The following is a 25,489-nucleotide window of genomic DNA, read 5'->3' as shown; positions in this document are numbered from 1 at the left end:
TGAGTGAATGTGGTGATGAAGGTGTGGAGGTGGATCAGTGTGTCAGAGGAGACTCTGTAGAAGGACAGAGTGCCAGCAGGACAGTCTACATACACTCCTACTCTGTTAGAGACAGAGGAAGAGGAGAAGGAGGAGGAGATGATTGTTTTTCTCTTATTGTGACGGACATAGTAACCATCATCATCGGAGCAGGTCAGTCTCCAGGACTGATCATTATATCCAAACAAACAGGCTCTACTGTTTCCTTTCCTTCTGATTTGTCTGTAAGTCACTGATATATAAACATCTCCTCCCCACTCGACCTCCCAGTAACAGCGACCAGTCAGATCATTTCTACACAGCAGCTGATACCAGTGATCAAATCTGTCTGGATGATCAGGATATGACTGATCCTTCTTCACACATGTCACCTTCCTGTTGTTGTCAGACAGTTTGAGTCTTCTGTTTGCTGTGTTTGGATCCAGTGTGAGTTGACAGAAATCTGATGGAGAGAACGAGACACAATACAGCTGCAGTTATTGATCGATCATCTGTTTGATGATGACATCATCTTCATCCTCAGTAGGATGTGAATGAGTGATGTCACAGTTTGAAGTTTGCTTTGTTTTGATGAATGAAATGAAAAACACACTTACACTTCCTCAGACCTGGTGTCAACCATCGGACTCCAGCAGGCTGCAGCCTGAAAGGAGGAGGGGGGTCAGAGCAGCACGTTCTCTTTCAGCATGCAAACATGGACATAATATTACTGCTGCTCCATTATGGCAAAAACCATAATCACGATTATTTAACACGATTACTCGTTGACTTTGGAAACATTGTGCATCTATTTAAAAAAACAACTTGTCTTTTTAACCATGGATTTCCTTGAACAATAACAGATGCAGACCAGGGTTAGACGCTAGACTTTTCTGACGGCCAACATGTCCGTTAATATTCCAGAATTCCGGCCATATAGAACAACTAGCGGACATATGTTTAAATAGCCATATAATATCCTACATTTAAACAGCAATAAAGCACAAAAACACAAACTATGATCCAACAAATGTATTTTAGTCAGCAGAATGAACTCTTCACACACTTTGTGAACTGAGCATATAAGCAACAATAATAAAATAAAACTAATATCCTTGCTGTTGGTAATTGAATGCAGCCATGCGGGCAGCCTGCAGCTGCAGCTCCACCACCTCCATCTGCCGCCGTCTCCCTGAGCTGCCTCTCACCGGGGCCCTACGGGGAAAATTAAACCTCCTACTGATCAATTACATGTTATTTAACCGTGGAGCTCCGGGCTGATCCGTTTGTTTCACTGTGTCAGTGCTGGATGTAACGTTACCTGAGAGAAAACCGTCAGACTTTTCAGAGTCATAACAGAGTCGTAACAGCGGAGGCAAAACCAAACTTTTAATAATATAAGTTTATATTTAAGTTGTCTTGGCAACATATCTCATAGGTCTCACAATATTATGACATTTTACTGTTAAATTCAGACACATTCATGCTGTGAGGAAGACTCCGCTCTGTCTGTCTCACTGCGCTGGATTTATAACACCAGACAAAACCAGAGCATCATTGTGAAGCAGAATGTGGCAGAATAATCGATTTATCTCGATTATCTTGTTTTCATAATCGTTGGAAGACAAAATAATACTTGATTAATCGAGCAGCCCTACGACATCACTGATCCTGATCACACTGAGGTGCTTTGCTGTTGCTAGGCAACACACCTGTCAATCACCTGAGTGCAGGTGAGCTACACATGACGACTATCAACAGCAGCTACATTCAGCCAATCAGAAACAGGCGTCTCAAAGTCAAATCATGTTGACAATGACACTTTTTCTGGTAACGCTTTAGATTACAGCCTGAAACGTACAGTGTAATTACTCCGTAGTTATGGTGTAATCTTTTCTACTAACGGTGTACAGAGAGAGAGAGAGAGAGAGAGAGAGAGAGAGAGAGAGAGAGAGAGAGAGAGAGAGAGAGGGACATCAACCGCTCAGGTCTTTACACCAGGACCACCTCAGCTTCAGGACACATGCACTCAGAAAATTAGACCAAACCAAATTATGATGAAAGAAAAATAAAAACACAGAGATTACTGGACAGAACTAACAAAATCCCAGAACAAAATGGAAACATACGTAACCCTGAACAGAGAGACACTGTGACATCCTACCTGACCACAGCGTCTGATAGAAAACTGAGAAGAACACTGACTAAGCACAGACTGACTGAACACAACCTGGCAGTGGAAGAAGACACAGACAGACCTGCTGCCCAGAGAGGAGACGTTGTGTTCTTACTGTGACCAGAGAGCTGCACTTCTTAACTCACTGTAACCAACATCAAAGTATTACAGACCAATATTTTACAGAAATAATACAAATATTCCCAGAGTTCCTCTATGTAAGTGACTGGGAGAGACTTCCAGTCCTGCTGGGAGAGAGGGAGGACTGCTGTAGACTGGCAGCAAGATCTGTAGCAGCTGCCATGAGCTCCACAGCTCTGTTAGACCCACATGGATAATAATTCATGTTTATTCATTAATAATTCATTTATTGTATGTTTATATCTTATGTTACTCTTACCTATCTTCCATAGCCCCTATTGTTCTCCATGCTCTCTTGTATTGTTATTGTTTGTTTATTTATGTGTTTGCTATGATTGTATAGTTTGTGTAAATATGCTTCAGCAACGTTCAGCAGCGTTTTTATATGTAAAAAACTGGAGGGGCACCAACTACTTCAATAGACAGGCTACATACCAGGAAAACTACAGTACTTGACCTTGATACTGATGTGTTTTTAACATGTTCTGGATCCACAAAACACTTTTAACAACAAAGTGGCTTCTAGCAGGTCTGTACACATATACAGAAGAAGAGAGAGAGAGACAGAGAGAGAGAGAGAGAGAGAGAGAGAGAGAGAGAGAGAGAGAGAGAGAGAGAGAGAGAGAGAGAGAGAGAGAGAGAGAGTGTTTGTCCCTGCAGGAAGTAGAGCTCGTGGAAGTGAAGGAGCTGCTGCTCTCCAACCAGACATCCACTGAGTCCACACAGCAGCTCAAAGACCAATACAGCCAGATGAGGAATGAGTTGAAGACCTCCCTGCAGGAGCTGAGAGGAGAGGTCCAGGAGCTGCAGCAGGACAGACAGGCTACAGGGAGAAAATTCACTGCTATGAGAGAGGAACTGCTCCTGAGAGAGCAAACCATCCTCAGCCTGGGCGCAGCTGCAGAGTCTCAGAGCAAACCAACGAGAACCCTCCATCACCACCAACAGCTCCCCTCACTCTGAACCACAGCCCTCTACCTCCACCTCCACCCCGACTGACACCAGGTCATCACAACGACCTGCAGTAACGCCCACCCCCACCCTCTCTACCACAGGCTCACAAAGGGAGGCCACTACCAGCAGGCCTAGCAAAACATCTGGAGAGGTAAAGATAACCAGTGATGCTGACATTGTGATCCTAATAGACTCAAATGGGAAACATGTTAAAGAGGACCAGCTTTTTCCTGCTCACAAAGTTAATAAATTCTGGTGCTCCAGGACTGATAACGCCCTCCAGCTGCTCACTGAGTCCACCTTGGGTCAACCTAGCCACATTATCATCCACACAGGTAGTAATGACCTGAGACTACAGCAGGGGAGGGTAGCAGAGTCTATGAAGAGAGTAGCACAGAGAGCTACACAGACCTTCCCCTCTTCCAAGATCATTATCTCCACCATCCTCCCATGAAGAGACTTCCATCCTGACACCATCCAGAGGATAAACGCTGATATCTCCCGTGGACAGTGCTGGAATGTAACGCAGTACAAATACTTCGTTTATGTACTTAAATACATTTTTCATGTATCTGTACTTTACTTAAGTAAAAAATATAGAGCGTACTTTTGACTTTTACTCCATTATATTTTGCAGCTATTATCTGTACTTTCTACTCCAGTACATTTCTAAAATGCACCTCGTTACATTTTATGATTGATCAGTCATCAAAATGCCTCGGAGCTTTAAACCAATCAGGTGCTGCTATCCCGGCCTCCAATGACAGCAGAGTGCGCATTTGGAAGCAGCAGTTGTGATTTGTACATTCAATATGGACCCAGAGACTGAGCCCCTTGAGTCCAGCCACCCTTGGCCCTATTTGAAGGAAATGTTTAAATATATAAGCTCCAGGAATCAACTGTCTGCCTCAAAGAAAACAACTACTGGCTTTCAAAAATTCACCTTCAAATCTAAAGAAACACATTGAGGTGAGCAGAGCTCTTGCTATGCTAAGTTATTTTCTCAGGCTTATACATGTTAGCCAAGGTTATATTAGTTTAGTTTACTGACATCATGTTATGAATGCTCTAATCTAGTGAAGTACATGTTAATATACAGCAGTCGCCAGAAAAGACAACGGTGCTTTCATTATTTAGCTAACTTCCATGGGAAGGTAAGGTGGTAAGTTAGGTTAGCTTGTCACACATGCTAGCTGGACGTCATTTACAATGTAATATAGGGTCTAGCTTTTCTAGGTTGTGAAATTAGTATTAATGGACAAGTTTGCACTTGCACATTGCCTAAATAGTGCAGGTCAAATTAGTCTTGTCTTTGCAGATAATTGAACATGTTCAGTGGAGTCTGGTTAAACTTTCTCTGGTTTAACAGAAACGATCTGACCCTTTAACAGCAGCTCTGTCTCTATATGAATCCTTCATAATGTTGTCACACACTTATAACAACAATCTGAACCTGTCGGTGGTAAAAACAAACACTTTAGTGAACGTAATTTACCGCAGGCATAAGTTCTTTGTTTTACATTAGCCGTGTAGCGGTCACGATTACAAGGTTCACGTTTAATATGGATCGGTTCCAAGAGTGTTGGTGGGGGGGCTGTGAGTTTACAGACCAGCACTGTCCAGTCTGTTAATGTGAAACACTGCTGTGTATTTTCTTCTGAGCTCTTTAGCAGAGAAAGTTGTGGTCAGTCTGAGCCCACAACGTTAAACATCACTCCTCTCCTTCGTTGGTTTTGCAGACAGACTGAAAGCCACACCGCCATCTACTGTCTGTATCGGAGTATATAACACCAGAATTTAACCAGATTTGAAGATATAACCGTCTTCTTTATTGGTTCTGCCTAATGATATTAGAAAATGCAGATGTTACTACTAGTAATTCTTATACCTCTGCAGATGCCATTAGTAATACTTACCTGCAACAACTTCTGTTTATTGTAAAGGTTAGTGTACTTATGCTTACCCTCTGTGATACATTTCACCCTCTAATTGATAATTCTGTAGATTATATGTTACCTAACAGGGTAACGCAGCCCCATACTATGGTTTTTATTGAAATACAGGCCTGGACATTAAGAGACAACCCATTGTGTGAGTACTTTTACTTTTAATATTTCAAGTACATTTAAAAGTAATTACTTATTAACTTTTATTTAAGTAGGATGTAGGAGCCATGAATGGATTAATTTCAAGTTTGAATGAATTGCAAAATAGTAATTCTTTTGTTTTATATTTTGGGTTATTTTGGTTTGTTTATTATTGCACGATCAGGGGGATTGATAATCAGGTCACATGGATATGGGCGGTGGTATCCTATAGTTAATTTAAGCACCTGTTCACCTGCATGCCAGCTGGTAAGAGACAGAGGGTGAGTGGGTCGTCGTATTTTTTTTTGACCGCTGTTTTACACCTGATCGCTGTGATTATTTTGAGTATATTTTGTGCACGTTATAATAAGTTGATCCTTTTCATTAATAAAAGTTATTAAACCCAGTTTTGATCTCGGCGAATCTTTTTGGTAGCGTGTCAGACAAACGGCAAACAAGGCCCAACCTCAGCCTCTCAGCGACTTTTACATTGTTGCCAGTAGTCGCTACATTTTGTCAACAAAAAACGGCATTAAAAGAAACATCACCGGAAGGCGCATGGGCTCAAGGATCTATTGGAAGGGGCTTAAACAAAGCGATCATCGGGCTGTCAACTATTACAACTTCAGGAGCCGCAGTCAAAGCCAACCACAGAAGCCAGGTAGGCTTACCGGTGTTTATACGCATTAAGCTGTGTATTAATGGAAGGAATGCGGCTTGCATATTCACTGCTGTGTGTCCGCTGGGGACGACTGGCTGATTGATTACCGGTGCTGAATTATCTCCGTGAGGCAAAAATAAGGAATCTCCGCTTGGTCTCTTTGAAGTTGCCGCTGCGCTGTTGATGTGGAAATGTGATGTTTGCTGGATGAATTGCCTTTCGGTCTGTGGATGTGTCCTTAAATGCACAAATAATGTATTGAAAAGTCATCGAAAAGGAACTCAAAAGAGAAAAAATGAGTCAAATAAATGCTGGTGTTGCAAGTTCTCAAATGGAGTGTGGGAAAAGAAAAGTTCAACTCACCGCAAAGGCGTTGGTGAATAAAATTGAAAAGCTTCAACGGGAACGCAAAAGGACTGTGAACAAAATCAAAGGGCTCATACCACAAATGAAATCATTCATGAAAAAAAGGGAAAACGTCTCTCATGTACAACCCCTTTTAGAGAGTTTAATTCAACTTTGTGAAAATGCCAACATGTCACATAATATGTTGATTCCTTTACTCCCAGAGGATGAACAGAGGAAACAAAATGAATGGTTTTCCAGCATTGTGAAATACAGCAACACATTTAAAGGGCATGTTGAACAATGGTTGAGTGAACCAGAGGAACTGCTCCACAATGACAGTTGTGTTCAATCTGATCCTGTTGGAATCAATGAAGATGTGTCTTTTCTTCAAATAGCCGATGAACCTCAAGTAATAATGCAGGCTGCATCCATAATCATGACAGATGATATACAAGATGATGTAAAGCCAAGTGACAGTGTGTCAAATGTGGGAAGCAGATCACAAAACTCTGCAACAGGAAGAAAGTCTGCTGCTTCTAGTATTTCATCTGCACGTCTTAAAGCTGAGGCGGACTTAGCAGCTTTAAAGATAAGACAAAAATTATTAAAGGACAAACACGAACTGGAAGAAGAGGAGGAACGGCTATGTAAAAGGAAGGAGCAGCTTCAACTGGATGAGGAAATTGCTATGCACATGGCTAAGCTAAATGTGTTCAGATCTCAGAGCATCCTAAGTGGGAAAACCTCTATAACAAAGCAATCAGATGGGATGAATTCTTATTTGGAAAAAAGACAAGGAAAAATACAAACCCTCAGTGCTAAGGCAAATTCATTTATTCCACAAATGTCACAAAAGGAAATCAAATGTGACCACCTGGATACAGGAGCAAGGCCTGAGGAGAAAAATCCATCTCAGTTCTTTCATTTGAAGCCTATGTCTGTAGGGTGCCATGAACCCCAGCAACATTCAGTGTATCGTGATGCTCAAGCAACTACACAAATGCAATATGGAAATGTGTTGTATGCAAATATGGGTCCAGAAAGTGAAAACCAAAACAACATGCTTGGTATTATGAGGAAGCAAAATGAAATCACTACACTGTTGATACAGCAGCAATGTCTTTCATCTTTGCCCAAGCGAGATATACCAACCTTTGATGGTGATCCATTAAAATATCATGCATTCATGAAGGCTTTTGAGGATGGTGTGGAAAGGAACACTGCGAGCCACAGTGACCGACTCTATTTCCTGGAGCAGCACACTAAGGGTCATCCAAAAGAGCTTGTTAGAAGCTGCCAGCACATTGATCCAGAGAGGGGATATGTTAAGACTAAGGCTTTACTACAGGAGCAGTTTGGAAATGAGCAGAAGGTTGCATCTGCATACATGGAAAGGGCTCTTTCATGGCCTCCGATCAAAACTGAAGATGTAAAAGCTCTTCAAGATTACAGCTTTTTTCTCAGAGGCTGCTGTAATGCCATGGAAGAGGTGCAATACTTGCATGAGCTAGACATGCCTGCCAATATGCTGGCCATTATAAGGAAACTGCCTTACAAATTTAGGGACAAGTGGAGAACTGTAGCCTGTGAACTGCAAGAAAGGCACAGCCAGAGAGCTACATTCATTGACATCGCTAGTTTCATTGAGAGACAAATGAGAATCTTAACTGACCCAGTGTTTGGAAACATACAGGATGCTCCATCGCTGACAACAAACAAAGGTGTAAGCAAGCACAATCCACAATCTCGTTCTGGAATTAAAGGAACCAGTTTTGCTACCACTGTAGCCCCTGTGGGAAACAAAACTCAACCTGGAACTGAAAGGAAGACATGTCTTTGCTGTGGAGGAGGTCACGCATTGGATTTGTGTCCTCAGTTGGGGAAAAGAGCACATAAAGAGAAGATTGGCTTCTTGAAGGACAATGGTGTCTGTTTTGGCTGTTTGTGTATTGGACACATCAGCAAAGATTGCAGAAAACGGATTTCCTGTGCAAAATGTGGTCTTAAACATCCAACCATACTTCACATTCCTTGAAAGGAAAAGGAATCTGACCTAGCTGAGAGGAAAGCAGAGGTGTCAGTGGACAGCACTCTGGTGGCAAGTGGTCTTACTGGGGCTGGTGATCACGATTGTAAACTTCCCATAGTTCCAGTGCAAGTTAAATCCAGAAAGGGGAGCAAGATTGTCACCACCTATGCTTTCTTGGACCAAGGCAGTACAGCAGTATTCTGTACAGAGTCTCTGATGCACAAGCTTGACCTTACAGGGAAGAAGGTACATATTCTTTTACGGACAATGGGCCAAGAGAAAGTTGTGAGCAGTCACATCGTGTCAGGCCTGGAGGTAGCTGGCTTGAATGAGGAGCACTTCTGTGAACTGCCCAAGGCTTACACGCAGATGTGCATGCCTGTTCACAAAGGGAACATTCCGAGACAGAGTGATCTTCAGAGATGGCCTCATTTAAAACATGTCAATTTGCCTGAGATTGAGGCAGGGATTGAGCTGTTGATAGGGACAAATGTTTCTAAGGCCTTGGAACCATTGCAAGTCATACGCAGTGTTAATAATGGACCCTATGCAATAAGGACAATGCTGGGTGTGAACGGACCACTGAAAGGAGACAGTGGAGATGCAATGGACTGTGAGCAGCCAGAGTTACAAGTGAACAGAGTGTCAGTTGTGTGTTTGGATGAACTTTGGCAGCAGCAATTTAAGGCAGATTTCCCTGAATGCAGCATGGATGAACAAATTGGCATGTCAAGAGAAGATCAAAAGTTTATGGAACTGGTCACAAACTCAGCAAAGCAAGTGAATGGCCACTATCAGATCAACTTACCTCTGAGGAAAAGGGACGTTAGCATGCCAAATAATAAGAAAATCATTGAGCAGCGTGCCTTACACCTGAAGAAGAGGCTTCAGAAGGATTCCTCATTTCATGCTGATTATATGGCCTTCATGAATGACCTTGTTGCCAAAGGTTATGCTGAAAGGGTGCCTGAAGAGGATGTGGAACGTAGTGATGGCAAGGTCTGGTATATTCCGCACCATGGCGTCTACCATCCTACAAAAGGAAAGATCAGAGTTGTCTTTGACTGTGGAGCGAGTTTTCAGGGAACATCACTTAATGCTCAGCTCCTACAGGGACCAGATCTTACAAGTTCACTGATAGGAGTGGTGACCAGATTCAGGAAAGAACCAGTGGTGATCATGGCAGATGTTGAATCCATGTTTCACCAGGTAAGAGTGCCACTGGAAGATGTTGATTTGCTGAGGTTCCTCTGGTGGCCTGATGGGGATTTAAATCAAGATCTCGTCGACTTCAGGATGAGGGTGCATCTCTTTGGGGCGACGTCGTCTCCCAGCTGTGCCAATTTTGCCCTCAGAAAATGTGCAGAGGACAACAAAGAACAGTTCAGCCAGGAAGTGGTGGATAATGTCCTACATTGCTTCTATGTTGATGACTGTCTTGTGTCAGTAGCTTCGGAGGAGGAAGCAGTGTCACTTTATCATGACCTTGTCTCCATCTGTGCTAAAGGTGGATTCCAGCTCACAAAGTGGATAAGCAACAGGCATGATGTTCTGTCTGTGATACCTGAGAGCCACAGAGCTAAGGATATGAAAAGGTTGGACATGGACCAGTATGTGCTACCAGTAGAGAGAGTACTTGGGGTGGAATTGTGTATCCAGTCTGATACTTTTAAGTTCAAGATTGTGATCAAGGACAGACCACTCACCAGGAGAGGGATTCTCTCAACAGTTAGCTCCATCTATGATCCTCTTGGTATCTTGAGTCCTGTCATCCTGTCAGCGAAGAAGATCTTAAGGGATCTGTGCAGGAGAGCACTTGGCTGGGATGATGTCATACCTGAGTTGGTTGCTCAGGACTGGACAAGTTGGCTGGATGAACTTTGTCATTTGGAGAAATGTAACATCATGAGATGTCTGAAACCACTGGACTTTGGAGAAGTTACTACAGCACAGCTGCATCATTTCTGTGATGCAAGTGAAGAGGGCTATGGATTAGTGACTTACCTGTTGTCACGAAATGCCCACTCTCAAGTACACAGTGCCTTTGTTATGGGAAAGGCTAGGGTAGCTCCACTGAAGTCTGTTACCATCCCCCAAATGGAGCTTATTGCTGCCACCATGGCAAGCCGCATTGATGTCTTGTGGAGGAAAGAGCTGCATATGCATCTTCAGGATTCTGTGTTTTGGACGGACAGTGCTTCTGTGCTCAAGTACATCAAAAATGAGACTTCCAGATTCAGAGTCTTTGTTGCCAACCGAGTCTCAGAAATTCGCAAGGCCTCACACCCTTCTCAATGGAGGTATGTTGAAACTGCACGCAATCCAACCGATGTTGCCTCCAGGGGTGTGAAAGTAGATACATTTCTCAAGAATGCAACATGGGTGTCAGGGCCTCATTTTCTCCTTCAACCTGAGAGTGAGTGGCCTGTCTCTCCTGACGATGCTCTTCAACTTCCATCAGATGACCCTGAGGTTAAGAAAGCTGTTGCAGTGAATGCTGTACAGGTCAGAGAGGAGGTTGATGCAGTGACTCGCATGATCCATTACTTTGACTCTTGGACCCATCTGAGAAAGTCTGTTGCTTGGATCTTGAGATTTAAGACTTGGCTCTTGTCTGTTTGTCAGAAGAGGAGACAATTGAGCATGGCTCTTGCACAGTCTGACTTGGATACGGACCAACAAAGACGTTCATTGGAGAAGGACATGGAAACTTTTAAGAGAGAGACAGTTTCAAGTTGTCTATCAGTGGAGGAGCTTGAGAAGGCTGAACTGGAGATCATCAAGTTTAGTCAAAGGAAGAGGTTTCCAGAGGAATTCTCCAGGCTGCAAAAGGGAAAAAGTGTGAAGGGGCACAGTCACATCTACACACTCTGCCCACTGATGGAGGATGGTGTTTTGAGAGTTGGTGGTCGGCTCAGCAGGTCATCTATGCCAGCAGAAACGAAACATCCCATAATACTGGCTAAGGATTTACATATATCAGCCATTCTTCTGAGGCACATTCATCAAGAGGTGGGACATGGTGGTCGTAACCACATGTTATCCAAACTGAGCGAGAGATATTGGATCACTGGTGCCAGTACAGCCATAAGGAGAGTTCTGTCAAAGTGTATCATCTGTTGACGGTTGAATGCTCAGCCAGTGTCCCAGCAGATGGCAGACTTACCTTATGAAAGAGTTACTCCAGATGAACCTCCTTTTACTCGTGTTGGAGTTGACTATTTTGGACCTTTCGAGGTGAGGAGCAGAAGGAGTGTAGTGAAGAGGTATGGAGTCATTTTCACCTGCCTGGCCATACGCGCAATCCACCTTGAAGTGGCACCTTCACTGGACACAGACTCTTTCATTAATGCACTCAGACGCTTTATAGCGAGGTGTGGTCAAGTTCAGGAATTGCGCTCTGATAATGGGACAAACTTCATTGGAGCAGAGCGTGAATTGAGAACAGCTATTGAGCAGTGGAATCAGTTTCAGATTAATGGTGTTCTTCTTCAGAAAGGAATAAAATGGACTTTTAACCCCCCGACTGGCTCACATCATGGAGGATCTTGGGAGAGGTTAATTAGATCAGTGAGGAAAGTCCTCAATTCCACTTTAAAAGTGCAAAACTTGGACGAAGAAGGCCTTCACACAGTTCTCTGTGAAGTGGAAGCCATCATCAATGGCCGTCCAAATTACTAAAGCATCCACAGATCCTAATGACCTGGAAGCATTGACACCAAATCACCTGTTACTTTTGAAGACCTTACCATCTTTGCCACCAGGAGTCTTCCAGGGGACAGACATGTATGTGCGTAGACGATGGAGGCAGGTCCAGTACATGTCTGACTTGTTCTGGAAAAGATGGGTTAAAGAATACTTACCTCAACTGCAGGAGCGTCAGAGGTGGTCAGGAGTGAAGCGCAACCTCATCCCTGGAGATGTAGTGCTTATAGTGGATAACACGGCACCTCGTAACTCCTGGGTCATGGGAAGAGTCCTACAAACCTTTCCAGACAGGAGAGGTTTTGTGCGTCAGGTACGCATCAAAACAAAGAGCAGCTGCCTGGACCGACCAATAACCAAAGTCTGTCTACTACAGGAGGCCGAAGCTGGATAAGGAGTGGTTGATGCACATTGTGACACTTTGACCTCCATTTTGACTCTGATTTTGACTGACAGACATAGAGTGATGGTAAAGATCACTCTGATAAGACTATGTGCTAGTAACCTCTGGTCTTACTGACTTATGACTCCTTCACAGGATCAGGAGGAAGAAAGAAGATCGAAAATGTAAAGTAAATTTATGGACTTTGATTATTGAGCTTTTAATTGCTTCATGCCTCCTATTAACATCTGCAATGTGAGTAATTATTATGTAATAACCTAATAATTAGGGGCTGGCGTGTAGGAGCCATGAATTGCCATGGATTAATTTCAAGTTTGAATGAATTGCAAAGTAGTAATTCTTTTGTTTTATATTTTGGGTTATTTTGGTTTGTTTATTATTGCACGATCACGGGGATTGATAATCAGGTCACATGGATATGGGCGGTGGTATCCTATAGTTAATTTAAGCACCTGTTCACCTGCATGCCAGCTGGTAAGAGACAGAGGGTGAGTGGGTCGTCGTATTTTTTGTTGACCGCTGTTTTACACCTGATCGCTGTGATTATTTTGAGTATATTTTGTGCACGTTATAATAAGTTGATCGTTTTCATTAATAAAACTTATTAAACCTATTTTTTGATCTCGGCGAATCTTTTTGGTAGCGTGTCAGACAAACGGCAAACAAGGCCCAACCTCAGCCTCTCAGTGACTTTTACATTGTTGCCAGTAGTCGCTACATAGGATTATTATTATTATCATCATCATTTCCACACAGACACATATACACACACTCTAAACACACACACACACACACACACACACATACACACACACACACGCATACACACATGTATACACACACACACACACACACACATACACACATACACACACACATACACACACATTATTATGATTATTATTATTATCACTATTGCTGATATCCATCAGTTTAGTTCAGTTTTCTTTCTTTTGTGTATTTATTTATGTAATTTGCATTACAAAACATTGTTGACAATGTTATTGTTTTCAAACTGTAAAGTTAACATAATGTTTTACTGTTTGGATGTTAAAACCTGTACCTGCCCCTGTTTGTACTACTTTGTACAATGTGCTTTGGCAACACTGTACTTTAATATGCTCATGCCAATAAAGCCTCACTGAACTGAAATGAACTTACACAAGTGACGTCACCACTATCACAAGTCTAAATTACACAACACGTAGTTCCGACCAAGCAATCTGATTGGTCAACTGGACATTTAGAACGAGCTTGAATCAGAATGACAGCACACCTAGCCGTGCTCAAATGAAAAAAGCCTCATCACTAAAAATATCACTCCGCAATTCATTAGAACTACAGACCGTGACGTCACGCTAACAACATCAGTCACTTCCGGGTAGACGACTGGTGGTTGATTTGAGTTGCGGAGATATGTGAACTTTTTCTTCTGTTGTCATTTTCAGTCGTAACTGTAACGTGTGAAGATATATAGTTAAACACGGTGGTCCGACCTATCTGATGTTTCTGCTGGCTTTATTTTATGTACTGTGTTGCTTTGCTAGTGTCTGTGGTTTGTTTTGTTTTGTGGTGATCTGCAGTGAAAACCCGGAGCGGAGTTTGAGTTGTTTTTCTTTTCTGTTTGTGAAACTGGATTGAACTGAACTGATCAGGAGTTGTGGGGAAAACAAAACGGATCCTTAACCGAGTGGATTGAACTCTGAGAGACGAGTTACACTGACACACACTGAAAAACTCTTCATCGTTACCCTGCTCCCCCACACACAGCAAAACTCAGCCATTTTCCCTTCAGTTGAGAGTTTATCTCAGTTTCTACTCCGGCTTCCTCCATCAGCTGTGCTGGTGACACGGCGCTACTAGCTTAAATATATATGTGAAGTTTGCGGACGTAGTAGCTAAATCTGTCCATGGAAAAATTCTTTTTTCAACGGATATCTTAGTTACAACGAGATTGAACTAGCAAAGCAGTTTTGTGTTTATATGTGGGGTATTTATTCAGTTTGGGAAAAGCCACGATCTCTAGAAAGCATTAGCTCCAGTTGGCTGGTTGACTCACGACAGTGATGCGGTCAGGAACGAGGCGCCTGACCGCATCACTGAAGCACAACCTCTCTGTAATATTGATTAATTAATAATGTGATATATCATCATAAGCCAACACAACCAAGCTCAGAACAAATGAGCCTACAGAGCCATAAGCGAACAGCAAAGAGGAGGAGGATACTAATCCATTCTGTGACTTTATGACAACAACCTCAGTAGATAAGCATGGACACACTAACACTCGTCACCATCTATATCAATCGATCCAGCACAACAATATGACCAATTCATGGACCAGAACCACCAAGGCAGGATGATAAAATATGCTTTCAGTCACCAGCTGACGGCTCAGAAAAGGGCAGCATGGCGGTTTTTCCTCCCGGCAAACTTCACCACGTTAAACCCGCGGTTAATTTTACCAGCAGTTTGAGTGATGACAGTATTCTGTGGCTGGTGGGCTCCGAGGCGCCTTAATTCCAGTTTCTCCTCCAAATAAAGAGTTTATACCCTGTGCTCGAGTATGAAATCCACTTCATTTTTTTCAAGTTAGCTGGCGTTAGCTGAGAAAGTCTCCCCTTTTTAGCCGACTGTAAATTGTAACTGTAAACAGCTCGCGCTGTAGCCTCACTGCAATGTCATTTGAAATATTTCACAGTTGATTGGCTATCTGTCTGACAGAGAGCTATCTGATTGGCTATCTGTCAGACAGCGAGCCAATCAGCTGTGAAATATGAAATGACGCTTTAGTGGGGCTTCAGGCTGTCTGCCCCACTTGTCATCAATTTCATGTGATCTACACATAGGATATACATTGAATACATGAACACTCTGAGCATGCGTATTCATATTTTCCCACGTACAATACACATTACACTGTGAGAGAGGGGCTAGCCCCACATTCACACCGGCCACCGTAGGCCCGCTGCGGACACAAATCAGGAAAACGCAGACTGAAGCAGCAAGGCAGGGAACAATTAAAAATGAACTAAAATCCTAACACAAATTATATAATGCAATTTATGAATACGCTATATTCATAGATAATAAATTGTGGCAGATAAAATTTGAAAATTGATAATAACATCATTTGTTTGCAAAGTTCTTTCCGGCTGGCTGAGGGAGAGAGAGAAAGAGAGAGAGTAGTTGGCAGCAGGTGCATTTAGAGGCTAAATGACTTAGCAGGAAGATGGACGGTGGAAAAAAGAGGAAGGGAGGAGCAGAGAGGGAGAAAAAAAGAGAAAGGCGCTTGCAGGAGATGCCGTTAAATGCCGCCAGGTTAGTCAGTAAATAAATGTGCTAGCTAGCTAACATAGCTAATGTTACTGATGCGTCATTGTCCCCTGTTAATGTTAAAGCAGCAAACAGACTGGACAATCAAATATAAAAGTGGCAGTTCCCTTTCTAATTTCCTCAAAAACATTGATGACGTAATTGGCATATCCAGTCTAGTGTTGCAAGCCAAGCCTGCTCCTTTAAGAAGGAGGCTTTGTGGGTAATGTGGGGTAATGTGTGTGTGTGTGTGTGACATAGTAGTGTAAGCGCCGGTAGTCGGAAATACGTGTGTGTCTAGCCACAGCCACAGAGAAAAGGTGTATGCCAGTAGAGGAGAAATAAGTTACCACTGTCAGTGAAACAAGTGTCAAATGCATCACAGAGAGACTATGTATTAAGTCCACTGCGACGCTGGAGTAAAGTACCCCATTCTCCACCGCAGAGTTGGTCCGGACTCTTAGTACAGCTTGTTACCAGCTATGAGCCAGGCTAAGCTAAGTGAGCTAGCGTCATACCAGTGGCCGCCCAACTACGGTTCAGGGCCTGAGATTGGAGAGGTAACACTAGTTAATGTGGTCAATATTATTTGAAAATGAATGCATTATGGTGATTAATTTCAGTCAGTGAGTTCATACTTTGAGCTCATAATTTAAAATTATTGAGACAACACAACATCTTCTGTCACTATTCAGGCTATTGTAAAGATCTGTGTTATTTAATGTTTGTGTTGGTTAAATTTTAACCTTTGATGGGTAACTGTTAGTGTCTATCAGTAAACTGAGTAAGGTATTGTGCTCTTGCTCTGTTCTTTGAATAGGTGGAGAGAGAGAGTTGTTAACTGTATTATATTGGTACATTAAAAGATATGCTGTGCTGTGCTCTTGCTTTTTTTTCTTTTTGAAGGTGGAGAGAGAAGCATTGGTGCCACCGTAGTAGAGAAGCCCACTACTTCAGAGCAACCTGCACATTTTCTATTTTGTTAGTATATTAATTGTTTATTTAGTTATTATTTAATAAATATTGATTAAAAATTAGACCTTCTGTCGTAAGATATGCACCTTTGGTTTTATTTGAGGTTCATAACAGTATATTGTACTAAGTAGTTGTTGGCTCATTAGTTTGTTGTTCACATGCATTAAAATTCACCAGAATGCAGGAAATGAAGTCTTTGTAACTAATATTTTCCTAGTGGGGACCCTCAGACCCCCCACTTAAAAAGTGGCCTGACTGGGACTATATTTCTCGCTATATTTCTCAGCCTGAATGATTTTCCCAGTCCGGCCCTGCTGCATACCCTGTACTTACCCTGTAATTGCATGTAACAAGGGGGGAACTATCAGTACTTTAGATTACAGCCCACACACCTTGTAATTACCCTGTAACTAAATGTAACAAGGGGGGAACAATCAACATAACTTACTCTGTAACTACAGAAGACAATGTGAAAACAGTTTGTTTCAATTTTACTTGCCTCAAAACATGGAAGAACAAACTAAATTAACTACACAGTTTGCAATCAGAAGAGCATATGAACCATATATATATGCACTCTGATTCATACCTAATGTTTTATCTTTAGCTATATTCATATTAGCTATAGCTATATATATATTTCCTGGGATGAAGGGAGACTGTGCACAGAGCTGAAAAAAGGATAAGCTTGCACCTTGAGGATTTGTAATTCTGGACGAAGACAACTGCCAGGCAGAAGACCTTCAACATTTTAATGACTTCAAAATTGTCAACATGTGTTTACACACAAGTGAGTGACATCTTTGGTGGGTGAATTCTGTCCACTGATGGCAGGTGGAGCTAAGATGCTATAAACAAGCATCAAGTGATGAAGTTTGCTGGTGAGGTGAATGACAGCTGAGACAGTCTTCAGACAGCATCCATGACAACACACTGTCCTGGACCTTTGTAAACCCACGTAAACCCATGTATTTTGGCTGTTTTATTGGTACTAAGGTCATTTTGAAATAAAATCACATCAGATTTATTAAGTGCTACAGAAGTCATCACTCTATCTTCCCTGAAATGTCCAGATTTTTGCTCCGTTTTATCGTCATACTGTACCCTGTAATAACATAACAGGTACCTAGTAGTTAAAGAATAACTAGAGTATTAATTCTCTCTAAATTCTTGTTCCCCTGTACCTACATATATATATATATATATATATATATATATATATATATATATATACACAACAGTGGAGGCTGGTCCATAGAGGCAGAGGAGGTTGCTCCTCCTCTATCTTTTGAGAGGCAAGAAGGAGATCAAAATATAAAAAAGAATATTTGATTGAAATAAACCATTACCAAATCTCAGAATTATTTATAAAATATGTTTATTCTCTTCTTTGGAAAGAATCCATCATTGTAATTCTGGTTAAAATGCTTCAACAGTGACACCTGCAGGGCAGGAGGAGAAAGAGCAGTCTGTGTGAAGCGGTGGTGGGGGGCAGAAGGGAAGAGTGGGGGGGGGGGGTGGTGGGCAGAGGAGGACGGGCTCATGCTGTCCTCCTCAGGGTGGGATCTCCTACATCCATTTAAAGTACTTAATTTTTCTTCATGCTAATCTGTGATTGGCCAAGACACATAAAATGATGCTCCAAGGGAGGACGTCCTCCCTAACCAATCAACAACCAGAATACAATATTGACATTGCATTGGTCCAATGAGTGTTTCCAGATTTCATCTTCACTTCTCTACAATTGTAACATACATGAGTGTGAGGTACTGTTAAGAGAAGAAGATCAGTAACATATAGATAAATTGATAGAGTAGTATATTAGAAAATAAATTATAATGCAAATTGTGAACTATATTTTCAAACACATCAGTAAAACATTACATCTTATTTAGGCCCCTTCAACAACAACATTTCCTTTTTTCAGATTTAGAGGTTACCTTTCACTTCTTCTATCGAGCAGTAGATAGCTGCTTCCGCAGCCCTGAAGGACTCTTTATACATCCATGGAAGGACTGTTAAGGACTGTTGTTAAGCTAAACAGAATAGATCTGGACTGTGCAGTGCAGCAGCAGTGGAGGAGTTCCTGAATGAGAAATTAGACCGGATATAGACATAGGAATCCTACTTTTTTAAAAGTCCTTAGTTTAAGAAAATACATAGGAAACACATATGATTCATGTGATATGTCTGTTTTTGATGAGAACATAAATCCCTTGTCACAACAATACTATAAATTTGAATTTCACTTTGTGGGTAAAATGAGCACTTCTTTGTTTAGAAACAATATGTATATGCTAAATGTCTTTAAAGAAGCATCCTTTTCACAACTCAGGGGTTTTTGTTTTTGAAAGCAAATTGTTTTATTGGTATATAAAATTGCCCCCACCCCTCTGATTTCATTGGGTGGAGGACAATGATATGATAAATATATATTTGTACCTACTGTAACGGTACATCGTTAGTACAAAAGATTACACCGTGACTACGGAGTAATTACACTGTACTTTCTTTTCAGACTCAGCAGTTTGTATTCTGAACAGATGACAGGATTGTTTAAACTGATTCACACTAACAAACCTGTCCACCTCTCTGTCCATACCTGAGAGTGTTCAGTCTCCAGTGTGGATCCTCCAGTCCAGCAGACAGCAGCTTCTCTCCTGAGGCTCCTGGATGATTGTAGCTCAAGTCAAGCTCTGTCAGATGCGAGGGGTTGGAGCTCAGAGCTGAGGCCAGAGAAGCACAGCCTTCCTCTGTGATTAGACATCCTGACAGACTGCAGACAGAAAATGACACACATCAAATGATCTGAGATCATGTGTTTATTACTGTCATCACCAATGTGTTTCTGTGATCTTTAGAGTTAAACTTAACACTTTCAGTCACTCCTTCTCGATTCAAATGGCTAACTACTGTAATACTTTTATTGTGAAGTTGTTCCAGCTTCCTGTAACCTTAGTCAACATGATGTTAGGGACTGCTACCTCTTCACTGCATAAAAATAGGTTTAAATAAAAGAATAGTAAAAGAAGAAACAACCACAGTGAGCTGACTAGATGAAAAGCTACAGGTGACATATGCTCACAGTCAAATACAGGACAATCCCAACTAATATGGCATATAAGGACTGAATGTTGTGGAAAAACAGTAAGGAAACATTTCTGACTCCATTCAGTTTCAGGAATCATCCAGATTTTTAAGTTTGTTTGAAACAAAACATGAATTAATCCCACAGTTGGGATGCACTGTCATATCACCATGGTGAGTAAAAATCACTATCATTCCAGCACAGATAATGTTCTGTAATTAAAAAAAACTGTAACTGTTAAAAATCTGTTCACTGAATAACTGTCTCTATGTGTTTTACTTTAGGTCAGTTACACAGTTCTTCATTCAGTTTTTGGATCTTAAAACTCCTCTCTGGTATTTCAGGTTCCAACAGCAAAGACAGAAAAAAACTAATAAAAATATATAAGTAGAAAGTTATTCACAAACTATAAACACACAACTGGTCTGAAAATAACTTGAATAGAGAAAAGTCCAAGTGTTTATTTCCTCATATAAATTACAGTTTAAATGGTGATCAGTTGAACAGATTGATGAATCCTGACCTGAGAGTTTCCAGAGTACAGTGTGGACTCTCCAGTCCGGCAGACAGTAGCTTCACTCCTGAATCCTGAAAGTTGTTGTTACTCAACTCAAGCTCTCTCAGACTAGAGGACTGGGAGCTGAGAACTGAGGACAGAGCTGCACAGCTTCTCTCTGAGAGGTTACAGTCAGTCAGTCTGAAGAGACAACAATAAACAAGAAGACAAATAACATTTGTGTTGAAATAGGTCTAAACGTTGATGATATGTAATCTCTTCCAAGAACTGGCTATGATCTTTGGTGATCTGTTTTAAACCAGCCAGAGATGTGACAGTTAATAATCAATTAATCGGAATAAAAAGTAATTCAGTAACATAAATCACATGGTATCAAAACATGACGAGCTTCTTCATGTTAATCAAAGATGTTATGTTTGTGCTGGACAGTACATGAAGCTGAAGTAGAGAAACATATGTCGGATTTTCTACACAGTAATATTTAAAATCTTGATGAAGAGGAGATTCAGAAATACTGACATAAGAGACGTTGTAAAAACTGTATTGTGCTTTCTCATCTAACAGGAAACCCTGGGTTCTGGGCCGAGCCTTCGCAGTCCTTCACAGTCCTGATGGCATCCTTCCCTGGCTATTGATACTTATACTTATTGTTGTTGTTATGATTGTTGTTCTTCTGTCCCCCCTCCCCCTTTCCCTCTCTCTTTCTCTCTCTCAACCCAACCGTTCAAAGCAGATGGCCGCCCACCAAGAGCCGGGTTCTGCTTGAGGTTTCTACCCGTTAAAGGGGCGTTTTTCCTTACCGCTGTCGCCAAGTGCTTGCTCATGGGGGAATTGTTGGGTCTCTGTAAATTAAAGAGTACGGTCTTGACCTGCTCTATGTGAAAAGTGCCTTGACATGACTTTTGTTGTGATATGGCGCTATATAAATAAAAATTGATTGATTGATTGATTGTATGGTATTTATAGTTATCAGTTGAGACAAACATGATCTGACCTGAGAATTTCCATTGTACAATGTGGACTCTCCAGTCTGGCAGACAGTAGCTTCACTCCTGAAACCTGAAAGTTGTTATTACTCATGTCAAGCTCTCTCAGATGGGAGGGGTTGGAGCTCAGAGCTGAAGCTACAGAAGCACAGCCTTCCTCTGTGATAAGACATCCTGACAGCCTGCAGACACACAAAACAACACATGTCACATGGTCTGATATCACTGCAGGACTGGAAGGTGTTGTTTTTATTTCTGTCATCACCAATGTGTTTCTGTGATCTTTAGAGTCAAACATAATCACTCCATACACTACTTCTCAATTCAAATGGCCAACCACTGTAAGGCTTTTATTGTGAGGCAGTTTCACCTTCCTGTAACCTTATTCAACATGATGTTAGCGACTGCTAACTCTTCACAGCTAAAAATGGGTCTAAATAAAAGAATAGTAAAAGAAGAAGCAGCCACAGTGAGATGATTAGATGAAGAGCTGCAGGTGACAGAGTCTGACTACAGTTTGTATAAACATCAAACCTCCAACACGTCACACAGGTAAATGATTCTATCTCAGGTGCTCACAGTGAAATACAGAACATGAATCCCAACTAATGTGGCATATAATTACTGAACTTTGTGGAAATAAAAGTAAACACTAACAGTAAGGAAATATTTCTGACTCCTTCACTCACACTCACTGTCTCTATTTCACACCGTTTTTAGTAATCATTCAGTGTTTTAAGGTTGTTTGAAACTAAAATGGTGGTTAACCACAAAACAGCTAGGGTAAACTGTCATATCACCATTGTGAGTAAAAATCATCCCAGCACAGATACTGATCTGAAATTACAAGAAACTAAAACTATTGCTAAATACTGTTCACTGAATAACTGTATGTGTACTTTGGGCCAGTTACATAGTTCTTAATTCAGTTTTTGGATCTTAAAACTCCTCTTTAGTATTTCAGGTTCCAACAGCAGAGACAGAACAAAACTAATAAAATTATGTTAATAGAAAGATATTCACAGGCTCTAAACACACAACTGGTCTGAAAATAATTTGAGTAGAGAAAATGCCCAGGTGTTTATCTGCTCATATAAATTAAAGTTTAAATGGTGATCAGTTGAACAGATTGTTAAATCCTGACCTGAGAGTTTCCAGTGTACACTGTGGACTCTCCAGTCCGGCAGACAGTAGCTTCACTCCTGAATCCTGAAAGTTGTTGTTACTCAAGTCAAGCTCTCTCAGACTACAGGACTGGGAGCTGAGAACTGAGGACAGCGCTGCACAGCTTCTCTCTGAGAGGTTACAGCCACTTAGTCTGAGAAATACAATTGGAAAAAATATTTAATGAAACATTTATTTTTCTCCCCTATTGAAAAAATCTCTTTGAATATCTTTTCAATAAATCAATCAATAAATAACTGTCTTTGTACTTACAGAGCTTTGTTGGAGGCTTTCACCACTGGCAGCAGCCTGAGAAGAGCCTCTTCTGACGCAGAGTATTTCTTTAGGTCAAACACATCCAGATCTTTTTCTGATGACAGCAAGATGAAGACCAGAGCTGACCACTGAGCAGGAGACAGTTCATCTGTGGAGAGACTTCCGGATCTGAGATACTGTTGGATCTCCTCCACTAGAGAATGATCATTCAGTTCATTCAGACAGTAGAAAAGATTGATGCTTTTCTCTGCAGACAGATCCTCACTGATCTTCTTCTTGATGTACTTGACTGTTTCCTGATTGGTGTGTGAGCTACTTCCTGTCTGTTTCAGCAGGCCTTGTAAGACAGTCTGATTGTTCTGCATTGAAAGACCAAGGAGGAAGCGGAGGAACAAGTCCAGGTGTCCATTTGGACTCTGTAAGGCCTTGTCCACAGCACTCTGGTAGAAGTGTGTCTCTGCAGATTTGTCTTTTCTTGTTTCAGACTTCTGGGTTGTTGTTTGTTCTTCTGCCAGCAGATTGACTCCAGAGTTGATGAATGTCAGATGGACATGAAGAGCAGCCAGAAACTCCTGAATGCTCAGATGGATGAAGCAGAACACCTTGTCCTGGTACAGCCCTCTCTCCTCTTTAAAGATCTGTGTGAACACTCCTGAGCACACTGAGGCTGCTCTGATATCGATGCCACACTCTGTCAGATCTGATTCATAGAAGATCAGGTTGCCTTTCTGCAGCTGCTCAAAAGCCAGTTTTCCCAGAGACTCAATCATCTTCCTGCTTTCTGGACTCCAGTGTGGATCTGTCTCAGCTCCTCCATCATACTTGACCTTCTTCAGTTTTGACTGAACCACCAAGAAGTGGATGTACATTTCAGTCAGGGACTTGGGTAGCTCTCCTCCCCCTCTGCTTTTCAACACATGCTCCAGAACTGTAGCAGCGATCCAGCAGAAGACTGGGATGTGGCACATGATGTGGAGGCTTCGTGATGTCTTGATGTGGGAGATGATGGTGCTGGCCTGTTTCTTGTCTCTGAATCTTTTCCTGAAGTACTCCTCCTTCTGTGGGTCAGTGAACCCTCTGACCTCTGTCACCATGTCAACACACTCAGGAGGGATCTGATTGGCTGCTGCAGGTCGTGTGGTTATCCAGAGGCGAGCAGAGGGAAGCAGTTTCCCCCTGATGAGGTTTGTCAGCAGCACATCCACTGAGGTGGACTCTTTAACATCAGTCAGGATCTGATTGTTGTAGAAGTCCAGAGGAAGTCGACACTCATCCAGACCGTCAAAGATGAACACAACCTGGAACTCTTCAAACATGCAGATTCCTACTTCTTTGGTTTCAGTAAAGAAGTGATGAACAAGTTCCACCAAGCTGTACTTTTTCTCTTTCAGCATATTCAGCTCTCTGAAAGTGAATGGAAATGTGAACTGTATGTCCTGGTTGGCTTTGTCTTCAGCCCAGTCCAGAGTGAACTTCTGTGTTAAGACTGTTTTCCCAATGCCAGCCACTCCCTTTGTCATCAGCGTTCTGATTGGTTCATCTCTTCCAGGTAAGGCTTTAAAGATGTCTTCTTGTCTGATGGTTGTTTCTGGTCTGTCTATTTTCCTGGATGCTGTTTCAATCTGTATGACCTCGTGTTCATCGTTGACCTCTGCAGTCCCTCCCTCTGTGATGTAGAGCTCTGTGTAGATCTGATTCAGAAGGGTTGGGTTTCCTGCTTTAGCAATCCCCTCAAACACACTCTGGAACTTCCTCTTCAGGTTAGACTTGAGTTTACGTTGACACCTGCCAGCATGAGTCCCTGAATGAACAGACATGAAAAAGGATCAATAAATGAAGTATAAAGTAAATATTTAAACATTTAATTAAACATCAAACATATTTTTCTCAATCTCTTGAGACATCAGTAAATTTCTAATTTGTCCAGTATGTTAAATCTTTATAGAAATCCTCTTACTGCTCTGCAGACAGTCAGCCAGCTCCTCCTGCTTCATTCCCCTCAGGAAGTGCAGTGTGATCTTCAGAAATGCCTCTCTGCTCCTCCTCTGCTTTTCCTCCTCACCGTCCAACACCCCCTCATCCTCCCTCTGACTCTCTAGGCACTCTGGGTAATCTGAACTCAGAACCTTCTGCATCTTCTTCAGCTCGTTCTTCACAAAAATGACGATGTTCTCCTCCAGCAGCTGGAACAGAATACTATATGAATGACACAATCAAACTGAAATCATGAAGCAAACATCAGATCCATGTTGGACAGACTGACAATCCACTGGTCTACAAAGTGCAGCATGGAGATGATTGTGAACTGAATAGATGTAAAAGTAGTTGTTGTACATGTACAGACCATAAATATGGAGTTCAGGTGTGTTTGATGCTGCTGGGCAGACTGACCACTGGGAACCTCTGAGCTCTCCTGGTCCACTCTGTGGAGGAATCATGAAGAATGAGCTCACATTATGTCTGTCCACACAGAGACAAACACAAGCTAAAGGTCCATCAAGTGATATTTGGATGTGAACAGAGAATCAGATGACTCCCTGTAGTGATAAAGCTTTACTAATCCTGCTGATCCCATAAGAGAGAATGAGAATCAACTGCTCAGTCTGTTTGTAGCTTTCAGCTCAGTGTTTTGCTTCATCAGTCAGT

At 41.8% G+C, this 25,489-nt stretch overlaps 1 protein-coding gene and 1 long non-coding RNA gene across 8 annotated transcripts in view; both read right to left on the bottom strand.

Annotated features, from left to right (window-relative positions):
• The window catches only part of LOC137188661 (NLR family CARD domain-containing protein 3-like), a 100,474-nt gene that overhangs the window by 67,473 nt on the left and 7,512 nt on the right, over positions 1–25,489 (bottom strand). For 3 of the 7 annotated variants that reach the window (XM_067598254.1, XM_067598264.1, XM_067598255.1), the window contains 6 exons: positions 25,188–25,266; positions 24,801–25,026; positions 22,841–24,644; positions 22,548–22,721; positions 21,412–21,585; positions 20,424–20,597 (listed from right to left, as the gene is read on the bottom strand). In XM_067598254.1, the coding sequence (XP_067454355.1) occupies positions 20,424–20,597; positions 21,412–21,585; positions 22,548–22,721; positions 22,841–24,644; positions 24,801–25,026; positions 25,188–25,266 (2,631 nt within the window). Of the gene's footprint in view, positions 1–19,414; positions 19,589–20,423; positions 20,598–21,411; positions 21,586–22,547; positions 22,722–22,840; positions 24,645–24,800; positions 25,027–25,187; positions 25,267–25,489 lie in introns of all 7 variants that reach the window. The other 4 variants (XM_067598260.1, XM_067598257.1, XM_067598258.1 and 1 more) reach the window with 4 other exon arrangements.
• LOC137188671 (uncharacterized) lies at positions 439–15,013 on the bottom strand. Its single transcript, XR_010929470.1, has 3 exons — positions 14,906–15,013; positions 636–682; positions 439–481 (listed from the first exon to the last, which is right to left on the bottom strand). It is a non-coding gene; the product is annotated as an uncharacterized lncRNA (long non-coding RNA).

Source organism: Thunnus thynnus, chromosome 9 (genome assembly GCF_963924715.1).
Source record: "Thunnus thynnus chromosome 9, fThuThy2.1, whole genome shotgun sequence".
NCBI lineage: Eukaryota > Metazoa > Chordata > Actinopteri > Scombriformes > Scombridae > Thunnus > Thunnus thynnus.
The sequence above is the reverse complement of the archived record's forward strand: the minus strand, read 5'-3'. Positions and strand labels throughout refer to the sequence as shown.